This window comes from Camellia sinensis, chromosome 13, assembly GCF_055761805.1.
Source record: "Camellia sinensis isolate YWXY chromosome 13, ASM5576180v1, whole genome shotgun sequence".
NCBI lineage: Eukaryota > Viridiplantae > Streptophyta > Magnoliopsida > Ericales > Theaceae > Camellia > Camellia sinensis.
The window spans coordinates 105264527-105275908 of NC_138973.1; the positions used below are offsets into that span (position 1 = coordinate 105264527).

Sequence of the window (11382 nt, forward strand, 5' to 3'; positions counted from 1 at the left end):
CTTTTTTAAAACCGTTTTCTATGATCAAATTTTATTATTATTTTAAGGCACCGTTTGGGAAGTCGTTTTGTGGGGTTTTTTTGGCTAATTTAGCCACAAAAGACAAAATAGGTTATTTTAGTCACAACAAACAAAACATCACATCCAACCCACAATCATTACACTCTTCTTTCACAAAAAAAAATCAAAAAAATCAAAAAACCAAAAAAATCCTTCCCAAACTAAACTTTTTAACTCAGACTAAAATAGCTAAAAAAATCAAAAAACCAAAAAATCAACTCACCTCCCAAACCAACCCTAATTACAAAACACGACTTTTCGAAAGCCCGTGTTTGGGGCTTTGGAGTCATCACAGACACAGCTGGCGAAATCTGGAGTTGGGGTTGGGACATAGTAGTGAAGTCGTTGAATCGAGGGCGTGTAATGGGTGATGACAAGTCCGCGATGGTAATGGCATTGGCGAGCAGAGACAGCAGAGATCGAGAGCTCCTCATACCAGTCGCCGACGCCTCCGTCGTTGATCATGACGACGACGCCTCTTCCTCCCCCTCCTCCTCCCCCTCCTCCTCCTCCTCCGCTTCCTCCTCTCATCACTCCGGTCGCGAGGTGTGTTCCATATTTTGAAATTCTGTGTTTCAATCTGTACTATGGTTTACGGTTTTGGACTCATTTACACTAATTTTGTTGATTTTGTTTGTTATTAGTGTTTGCTATTTTTATTTTTATTTTTATTTATTTATTTATTTATTTTATTTTTTTATATGAGCAGTTTTTCTGGTTTCATGATGAACATGTACAAAACTCATTTGAAGGAACAAAAATTCATTGTTGACTTTGTTTAGTTGAGTCAAAACACCAAGTTCGTTCTTGGGGGGATAATGAAGTAAAGGAACAAAATTTTCTCGCACAAGTTTAAGCATTTGAGTTATTTCTTGCAGTTTTATTCGCTGCTGTCTAAACTTTTTTTTTTCCTTCCAAAAATCGCACAAACCCTCCTTGTTTTACCTTGAAATTGTACTTTAAAAAAGGGTAAATTACACTGATCTGACGGCTAAGGTTTGGAGGTGGTGGCTTGGTGGTGGGGCGACAGCGGCGATGATGGTGGTGTGGTGAAAGAAGTTCGGTTCCAGTTGAAAGGTCATGAGAGGGCATCTTTCACAAAGAAGAAAATTCATTTAGATCAACTCGTTGATTGTTGGGAGCTTTCATTCCTCTATATTCGAAATATGCCTTTCTAGGAGCATTATGATTTGCAATTCAAATGGTCCCTTATGAAGTCTCTATTGGTCTTATTCTTATTGTGCGCCTTGTGAGTGCGTTTGGATCTGCAAAGGCAATCGCTCTGATGTTATCCTAACCCAACCCAGGAACAGACAGGAGGGAACCGCCGCATGGGGAATGTCCGGGTCTTGTCACAAGGCTCATTTTTACTTGTGGGTCATAGGGCGGGCAGCTTTATCTGATCAAAGGCCAGGGCACAAGGGTCCTAATACTATCTAGGTGTGAAAAACCTGGAGGTTTTCCCTTCTAGCTTTGGGGTAGTTCAATAGCTATCTAGCTACAGAAGTGTAGTAATGCTAAAACTGTGGAGCTTCCTATATTTTCTCGAATCCGGATCCTCGGCCGCCCTACCCGGCGGCCCTACCCGGCAGCCCCCCAAAACGACGTCGTTTTGGGAGGTTTTTTTTTTTTTTTTTTTTTTTTTTTTTCTTTTCTTCTTCTTCGTTCTCGTTTTCTCTCTCTTCGAACGGAAACCAGAGGGAGGGGAGGGGAGAGGGAGAAGAGGGAGGAAGGAGGAGGGAGGAGGCTGCGCAGCCGTCCGATCGTCGTCTCGCCTTGCCGGCCGTCGCAGCCGTCCGATCGTCGTCTCGCCTCGCCATCGAAGCTCGTCGCAGCTCGTCGCCGGCCGTCGCAGCTCGTCGCCTCCTCCTCCTCCTCCCCCACTGGTTATGGCCCCCTCCAGTCCTGCCTCCTCCTCCCTCCCCCTTCCTCATCCTCCCTCCTCCTTCCTCCCTCTTCTCCCTCCTTCCTCCCTCTCTTCCTCTGCGTTTTTTTTTTTTTTTGAAAATTTGCCCCCAAAACGACGTCGTTTTGGGGGCTGCTGGGTTTGGCTGCCGGGTAGGGCGGCCGTGAATCCGCGCTCTATTTTCTCTATACCGGTACCGTTTGTTTTACTGGATATAAAATGGAGGATATAATATGATGAGGATATAATATGATGTGAGATTTAGTCAGGATATATAATGAATAGGATATAAGTATTGGATAGTATATCTCCCAAGTCATGTTTGTTGACTTATATATAAAATTGGATATATGTTATGCATGTTTGTTTTACAAAATATATTGTGAGATATAACAAGTAATTTCCAAGATTGCTCTCATAATATTATATTATATTAAATTAAATTAAATAATATTATATTATATTAAATTCAAAATTTATATTAAATTATATTATATTAAATTAAATTCAATAATATTATATTAAATTAAATTAAATTAAATAATATTATATTATATTAAATTCAAAATTTGTATTAAATTAAATAATATTAAATTAAATTAAATTAAATTCAATAATATTTATATTAAATTAAATTCAATAATTAAATTAAATTCAATAATTATATTATATTAAATTATATTATATTAAATTCAAAATTTTATATTAAATTATATTAAATTAAATTAAATTCAATAATATTATATTATATTAAATTCAAAATTTGTATTAAATTATATTATATTGAATTAAATTAAATTAAATAATATTATATTATATTATATTAAATTCAATAATATTTATATTATATTAAATTCAATATTATTAAATTAAATTCAATAATTATATTATATTAAATTCAATAATATTAAATTAAATTCAATAATTATATTATATTAAATTCAAAAAAATATATTAAATTATATTATGTTAGATAGACAAAAGGGTAAATTGGACTTTTTACATCATATCCCAACCAAGGGGATATGATATAATGGGGGGGTGGTATTGTATATCCTCTACTTTTGGGGGATATACAATCCCACCGGATATTATATCCCCTTCAAAAAAAAATTGCAAACATGGAATACATGGACCCCACCGGATATAATATCCAATCCCAATCTTCATATCCCCCAATCAAACAGAGGTCAGTGTAATTTACCCCAAAAAAATGTTATGGTGTATGAAGAAATCTTTTAGTTGCTAGGATTGCCCATTAAGGTCACCTTTTGAACGCCATGTAGTTAATTATATGGTCAATTAATTGATTAATAAATAACCATTTTACTTCCTTTCTGTTGACTGTATTCAATTTTTACTGATTAATTAAAGTTGGTTGAAAATGCTGTGAAGTAATCAAATTGATTAATTACTTGAAATTTGATTCCTGACAACTTGCTTCCCTTGATAAAATTATGCTTTTACTGAAGATGTAATGCTGGCCATAGAGCTTGAATTATACACTTTGTAACTACTTTCATCCTCAAAGTTGATAAAGCAACCAAAATGCTCTAGCCATAAGCTACATTGTCTGTGGAATCTTAGGTATCTCTGGACCAAGTTTTTATGTCCTGATGGCAGTTTTAGAGGGGTTGGGTACAAGTGGGGGGTAGGCTAGGCTCGGTGTTTGCTATAGAGGATAAGGGTAGCATTGATCTTTGTTCCAAGATGATTCCTTTCCAATCTGTAATAATTTCAGATAATGTGCTAGTTATCTATTTTCAGTGGATTGGCTCAAGTCATGTTTAATTTATTTGAATCTGGAGACTTTTGTAAGATCTTTCTTTGTAGTGTGTATAATTTCGTGGAGTTGAACCAATCCTAATATAAAACTTTTGTTAATGAACTGTTACTTTTCAAATGACCCGGTGGGCTGCAGCCTGCAGCCAACAATCTTTGTCAATTTCTACAAAGAGGACACACGTGTTACAATAACGTCTAGGAACTCTTAACATGAGTGGATACCCTCTACCATCACCAAGCTTATTATTCTGCATAAACAATTGCACTTTTTTTTCCAGATAAAACTCAAAGTTCTGGACTCCTATACACTGTACTACTGCTTGCACTTAGACCAGACATCTGGCGATTGAAGCAATCATAAGCAGGCATGCACATATCAACTTGACCATACCCAGTCGTGCACACACACTTCCACGAGTACATGCTGACATTATTTCTTCCACAATTAAGCCACTTAGCACCACACAACTTCTAAGTTCACATCGTGGGATAGTTTTGTTTAAGCTAAAATCATTGTGTCCTTGGAATGCCCATGGAACCACTGTTACATAAGGTTTATTTTATTTTATTTTATTGTGTTTGTGTGTGTGTGTGTCTGTATATTCTTCTTATATGGTCTGACAAATTTTGTATATCATGTCACGTTGTAGACTTTCTACAAAGTTGTTAGGAGCTGGACTTCAAAAAAGTTTATGACAGGATGGTACTCTCTCTCTCTCTCTCTCTCTCTCTCTCTCTCTCTCTCTCTCTCCTGAACATATTTTGTTATCTTGTCATCTTCTTATGTTGGAGATTTTATGTTATGCATCATATCATTCATTCTTTCTATAAGATCTAACTCTTGACCTGTGTCATGATGTTCTTCAATCTTGAATTTTGTCATCGTCATCATGCAAAAATGTAGGAAGTACTCATTGAGGACAGATTGCTAATTTTTAGAATAGTCAATTGGAAGGGAATCTGAGTTCTATGAAGAATTTAAAGGCTTTTGGCCTATGTGGAACATATTTTATTGAGAGTTCAATTACTGTTTGGCTACTCTGGTTTGGTCTTCCCCAAAAAGTTGTATGATGGGAATTTAGTAGGAACTAGGTCCATACCGTTATTATATTGTATTGATAAGTACTAGGTCCAGACTGTTATCATGGAACCAAAGTTAGCAATAGTAAATACTAAGCGTTACAATTTGTGCTTCAGAAAAGACAAGAATTTGATTTTGAAAAATCAAACTGGAATTGTCTGGGGAGGTCTGCAGTGGTGTTATTGACTTCGGATGTTATTTAGTGTTTTGATACTTCTAAAATTAATAAAACTTCTTTTGTGAGAGAAAAGGCACCATATGATATGCATCCGATTAGGGAAGGTTATTTAGGATTTTGGAAAGTGAAATCTAGTAAAATTTTTGAAGAGAAGTTTGCTCAAACGAAGTTTTATTTGTTGGAAACTTCAAAGGAGTATTAATAATTTGTTACTACTATAGAACAATTAGCGGCAGTATAAAGATTATATTATGGATGAAGTACTCATTATTCTAGAGGAGGCTTGAGCATTGATATTATTTGTAAGTGGTGTTATTCAGTTGATGCAGCATGACAGTAACCCCAGCCTTATTCTTTTAATGCTCTGACTCAGTCGATGTTAAGGATAATGTGGGACATCTATTGAGGCTGCTTGTCATTTACTGCTTGGCCTTGCAGAGACCAAATTGCTGACATTATTTTAAAGCTGTTGCAATGAAGATGACTGCTTTAAAATCACATGTCTTCTTTAAAATATGTGGAAATTTGTTTTTGATTGATAATGTGAAATCTATTATAGATCCAGGAGAAAGTTGTTTCCTTTGTAATTTATTGCTCTTGCTTGATGAATGGAGCTTCATACTTGTATTTTTTAATGTCGGAGTGGACTACTTGTGCAGTAAAATTTTTAAAGCAAGATCTGTGGTTGAGAGTTCATGGCCAGGTTGTTCAAGGGTTGAAATTTAGTGTAATTTAGTGCTTGTCAAATAAGAAAGGTCTTTTAGAACTGATCATTGGTGCCAGAACTAATAAATATATTCACCATTTGGGATGATAATGAGTTGGGTGTTATGGGACCCACACCTACTTATCCCTACCCCACCTTTCCTGCTTTTCACATAGAAAGCCCAACAACCTGTCCTGCCTTGCACCTGGGACAGTTTCTCTATCATTGCCCCAGTGACATTCTCTAGACTTGTCTCTGTGCTGCCAAACCGCAAATGTAAGTTATTCTTGTCGCTCATCTTTTCAGTGAGGGTTGAAAAGAGAGAACTTACCATTATAGTTCAATTTGAACCCCCGCAAAGGCAAACCCCAACCATGTTTGAAGATTCTGAATGATCTTCATCATTGTTAGAAAACAAGGCTCTAAATCTAGGTCATGCATGTGTCAAACAATTACAGAGAAAGGAGTCATAATAAGATGGATGCAACAGTGAACTTCATCATTGTCTTTATCTGCTGCAAAGGAAGTGCAAGTTTTGATGTGGGCATTGGTTTGGAGTGAGAAATTTGAAAGAATGAATTGCCGGAGAGAAAACCTTTCTGATTTTGATACAAGTTAGCTATTGTGAGAAATTCTAAAAATGTGAGGATTTAATAGATTTGATATTTAATCTGGGTTGTGTGGGTCTCTTTTAATCCTGGCCACACTCTACATGCAGGTTGAGCATGGTTTTCTCCACCTAAACCTGCCCCAAAACCTCGTTAATCCCTCCCCTAACCCACCCCATGAGTTTAGGCAGTTTGGGGCAGGAGATGCTACTTTTAAATATGGGTTTTCCATATTCAACATTGACCTTGCTCTTTGCCTGCAATCAAACGGTGTCTTAAACAAAAGTAATATCAACCATAATCAAGTGAAATGTTAGTAAAAAAGTTTCAATTGTTCAGGAAGTTTCATTTGTTAAATTACACCATGTGACTCCATAGTATATTGTGCTGCAGTAATGTCAACTGTGATGCTACATTGTGAACACGATCTTGCTGTAAAACATATGAATAATGACTGGAAATAAAATAATCCATCAAGTTCCCATATGAACCCTGGATTGCCATTATGGATGCCAAATTAAAGCTTGACACTTCCAAATATGCTTCTTTTGTTCTTCTATAATCTTGTGCCAATTGACATATCATAATGGAATTGTATTTTGCAATGTATGAATGAATTTAAAGTAGTGTTGTTGACGAGTTGTCTGCATTTTTTACTCAAGACTCATGCTCCTTGCTGTTGTAGTTGTTGCTTATTATTTATCCTTTTGCAGCGTCATCCTATTTCCAATAGCTGTCACTTTCTATATAACATGGTGGTTTATTCATTTTGTGGATGAATTTTTCTCTCCAATTTATGCTCAGCTGGGCATCAATATCTTTGGTAAGAATATCCATTTTCTTGACTTGGGTATGGATCTAGCCACATATGAACCCATATAAGTTGTGGTTTGATTGCTGAAATTTCTCTGATTGGCATCTCTGTGAACAGTTCTTTTACATGTCTCATTTATTTTGTATTTGATCATATTTTTGGTTAGGTCTCGGTTTTGTTACTTCCATCACATTCATCTTCTTGATCGGAGTGTTCATGTCATCATGGTTGGGGGCATCAGTTTTGGGTCTTGGGGAGTGGTTCATCAAACGGATGCCATTTGTCCGTCTTATTTACAGTGCCTCAAAGCAAATTAGTGCTGCCATATCTCCAGGTATGCTTTCTGTTAATTGTTTTCCCCATTTTTTTGTTTTTTGTTGTTTTGGTAGGGATGGGTGATTAATTTTCTTATTTCACTATTGTTGCAGGTCAGAACACACAGGCATTCAAGGAGGTGGCTATCATAAGGCATCCACGTATTGGTGAATATGCATTTGGGTTCATCACTTCATCTTTGGTCCTTCAGGTTAGCAACTTATTTTTCCGTTCTGGTATTCTTTTCTTTTTCCCCTTATTTTCCTGGCATTTATGGAAGTATCATCATCTAATGTGTATCATACAGCACAATCTGTTTGCCATACTTTTTAGTGCATTGTTGCTCAGTTTGTCAATTCTTGCTTTCCAACCTAGAGCTTAGTCTTGATGCCAAGCAATTACAACCTTGTGAAACTATTATCAGCTTGACCTTTTGTTTCAATGATGATATTGAACTTCTCAAATACCATGTTTTGCTTGCTAATTGCAAGGCCTTTGCTTCTAGCTTCTTGTAATATAGCCTAATCTTGATACTTGTAGTTTTTATTATTAGTCTTGATACTTGTAAAGTGGTAGTTATTCTTACGCATATTGATATAATTCTATTATGTTCTTAGTTGCTATGTTGCTGTCTGAACTTTTCCCATTGAATTTTTTACTTCTTGCTTCTTTGATATGAGGTTTGATGTCAAGTTCCTGAACAATGGAATTCTCGACCTTGGGGTTGCTTGTAAATTATATATGATCATCTTTGGCTACATATGTGATTACTGTTCTACTAAAGGTAGTACACAGGTCATTTTGTTGAAACCTGAGAGAACGTAAGAATCAACTGCCAACAAATTGATTTATGTTCATCTGGTCTGATTGCTGAATTTCCCTCATTCAAATGACTAACTTCTCTACTTGGTTTTCCAGAACTATTCAGGTGACGAGGAACTATGTTGTGTATATGTTCCCACTAACCATCTTTATATCGGTGATATACTCCTCGTCAATGCTAAGGATGTTATTAGACCAAACTTGTCTGTTCGGGAAGGAATTGGTAAGAACTCTTCTCTAAAAGTCGTAAATACGTCCTTCAACCTTTTGCCATACATGACCCTTGAGCTATATTATGTTACATGGACTTCCTGTTTCCCCCAAAGTGCCGTGTCCGGCAAATATGACAAGGGTAAGAATGTCGACACCCATATCTAATTTAGACATTTGGATCCTTTATTTTATTACGATATTGAAGAAAATAAACTCACTTTTGCTAGTGAAGAAACGCTTGCAGCCTCACATAACATAACGATGAGAGAGAAATTTCATATTTTTTCAAAATTCCTTTTAATTTCAAGTATATTTCAACATAAATTACGACATCTTATCTAAGCCTATTATACAATATGCCATATAGGTGTCCATGACGTGTCCTGTTACATATATCTAACTTTTGGATACATATCCCAATATCTTAAGATTTAAGTTTATGGAAGTTTGACACTCGGGATACTCACTGCACCCTTGTCGGATACTCGTACTGAGTCCAAGTAGCATAGCTCTTGAGCTGGCATTGCCTAATAACTTGTGTGGTAACCAGGTACCTTGTATGGGAATATCTCATCACTGTCCTTCATTCTTTACTTGCAGAAATTGTCGTGTCTGGGGGCATGTCAATGCCACGGATCTTGTCGACGCTGCATCCAACAACTGTTCAAGTGGATAGAATTGGACCCGACAGAAGTTGAGAATCAAGACGGTAGTAGATGTAGTTGAGTTGTTCATTTATCACCTTCTCATGTTTCAGGCGAAGTCATCAGAATGACCACATGATCTGTATGCATCATCATCTCATGAATCTACCATTTAGATTTTTTGGTTCATGTATCAAATTCTGATGACATGTAATATTGGTTTTCGTGTACAATGTAGGAAGGTATCGCTTGTTCGAAAATATATAGTCGGTTTTTGTCACAGGTCAATATAGGTTGTTTGTCTTTGGATTGTTTCACCCTTTTTGGTCATACCTGCTCTACATGTAATGGATGTCACTCATCTCACTTGATGGGTCTTTTTCAATTATGAGTTTTTCCAGATTCCAGTTCAGTTTTGTTGACGGAAAATAGGTTCTCTGATGAATCCAGGTTTATGGGGACGCCATGAAGGTTAAAGCTAGGATTTGCTGTTTAAAATGATCATAGAAACAAAAGATTTTGCTTGTTTGGAAATTGGTGAGCAAAATTTTAAATTTCTCACTTATGAGCTAACTAATTTGATTTGCACAACAGGACACTCTTGGATTGTGGTTGGTTCCATGATTTGTCCTCAGAACCGTGTCAATCCCATGTTATTTTGGAGTCCAGTACTTGTCAAGATTTGAGGAAATTGGAAAAGGAAGTAAATGTTAAACAGAGAGTTTACCATAGGGGAGTGTCCAGTAAGCTATCACAAAAGAGTTGTTTTTTGATTAGTTGTTCTGACTCGTTTTTTTTTTTTTTTAACAGAAAAATTGGATGGAGTAAGAAATTTTTTAAAAGAGCAATTTTGGGTGGCCCGAAAAGGAAGTTGACTCAAATGGTCCGAATTTTACCTTGTAGGTCATCCGGGCGGACGTTCGGTGAGGAAATTGACAGCTGCGATCGATAAAGGTGACAACTGCAGTAGACAAGCTTTTATTTGGGCGTTTGGGTGAACGTCCGGCCAAAACTCATTCGGGCTATTTGAGCTATTCATTTTCGGGCTACCAAGCATTTTATTTTTTAAAAATGTGGAGTACCAAAAATAATTGCAACAGAAGTGGAAACTTAAAAATTAATTACAAAAGTGTGGTAAAATTTACATTTTGCCCTTTCCACTTTTACTCTCAGCCCCTTGTCTCTTCCCTCTCCCACCTTCTCCAACCATTGGCTACCCCATCTCTGTGCTACCTCACCTTCCTTAAAGGAGTTTGGGAGTGGGGGCGGGAATGGTGGGGGAAAGCAAAGTGAATCTAGCAGAAATTGAAAAGGGTAGGGGAGGGGTGGTTGATGATTGAGAAGGGTGGTTATGGGCTGAGAAGATGAGGGTGAGGGAAAGGGAGGAAGAAAGAGAAGACGAGGTGAGAGGCAAAAATGAGAAGACTAAAACATAAAGGGATGGTTATAAAAAAAATCTTAGGGTTTGAATTTTATAACAAAATAAAATTTTAATTTTGTAAATTTAAACACTAATATTTTGACTTGTTTTCAATCTAAATCTTTCACCTATTTTCATTAAGTAAAACTGACGAAAAAATAGTATTTCAATAATTAAACTTAATGTAGATATACATAAAATATTTAAAATATTCTTTTTTATTGAATTTAATGATTAAAATGTATTTTTTTCGTCGATTTCACTTGAGAAATATAGACAAATAGTTTAGACTGAAAATAAATCAAAATTTTTTGGTTTAAATTGATAAAATTAAAAATTCAAGATTATTTTGTTATAATGGCCAAATCTTGATTAATTTTATTTTTTATTTTTGTAATTTTCGCAAAAGTAAATATACCATGTTTTTGTTATTATTTTTAACTTTCCATAGACCACAATGGGATATTTACTGATAAATCTCATCTCACAAACAGTTGCACCAATTGGTCCCAATGTTGTTTCTATTGTTCTTAATAGTCCTATTAGTTGGGAAATATATCCCATTTGATCCTGTTTCCTTTGTTTGTTAGTATTTAGTGGTCAATTATACCCTTCCATTTGCTGGCGGACGATTTTGGTGAGATTACGTGTGCACTTTTTGATATTCGAATATTTCAGTATAGACGTTACTATTGTGATGCTACTCTAATTAGTTCCAAGTTTTTTTTTTATTGATTTGTTTAGTCCTATTAATGAAGAATTTCTTTCTGTGTGGTCCTATTTTTAATTTTGGTAGTGTTTTAGCGGACAGTTATACCATTTTATTAATG

At 35.8% G+C, this 11382-nt stretch overlaps 1 protein-coding gene and 1 long non-coding RNA gene across 2 annotated transcripts; both read left to right on the forward strand.

Moving 5' to 3' along the window:
- The first annotated feature begins 285 nt into the window (after positions 1-285).
- LOC114262503 (protein LIKE COV 1) lies at positions 286-9544 on the forward strand. Its single transcript, XM_028202863.2, has 7 exons — positions 286-606; positions 4402-4454; positions 7038-7147; positions 7305-7472; positions 7567-7664; positions 8372-8498; positions 9089-9544. Exons 1-7 carry the CDS (start codon positions 424-426, stop codon positions 9184-9186), a joined length of 837 nt encoding a protein of 278 aa, XP_028058664.2. The 5' UTR covers positions 286-423; the 3' UTR covers positions 9187-9544.
- Positions 9545-9557: 13 nt separating this feature from the next.
- Positions 9558-10261, forward strand: LOC145806359 (uncharacterized). Its single transcript, XR_014349369.1, has 2 exons — positions 9558-9669; positions 10036-10261. It is a non-coding gene; the product is annotated as an uncharacterized LOC145806359 (long non-coding RNA).
- The last annotated feature ends 1121 nt before the right edge of the window (positions 10262-11382 follow it).

Bases quoted from the DNA above. Each gene is read 5' to 3' on its own strand.
- LOC114262503 (XM_028202863.2), top strand. From the start codon at position 424: ATGGGTGATGACAAGTCCGCGATGGTAATGGCATTGGCGAGCAGAGAC. The intron at 7,148-7,304 runs GTAAGAATATCC...ATTTTTGGTTAG, and splicing joins GCTGGGCATCAATATCTTTG to GTCTCGGTTTTGTTACTTCC. The intron at 7,473-7,566 runs GTATGCTTTCTG...CTATTGTTGCAG, and splicing joins TAGTGCTGCCATATCTCCAG to GTCAGAACACACAGGCATTC.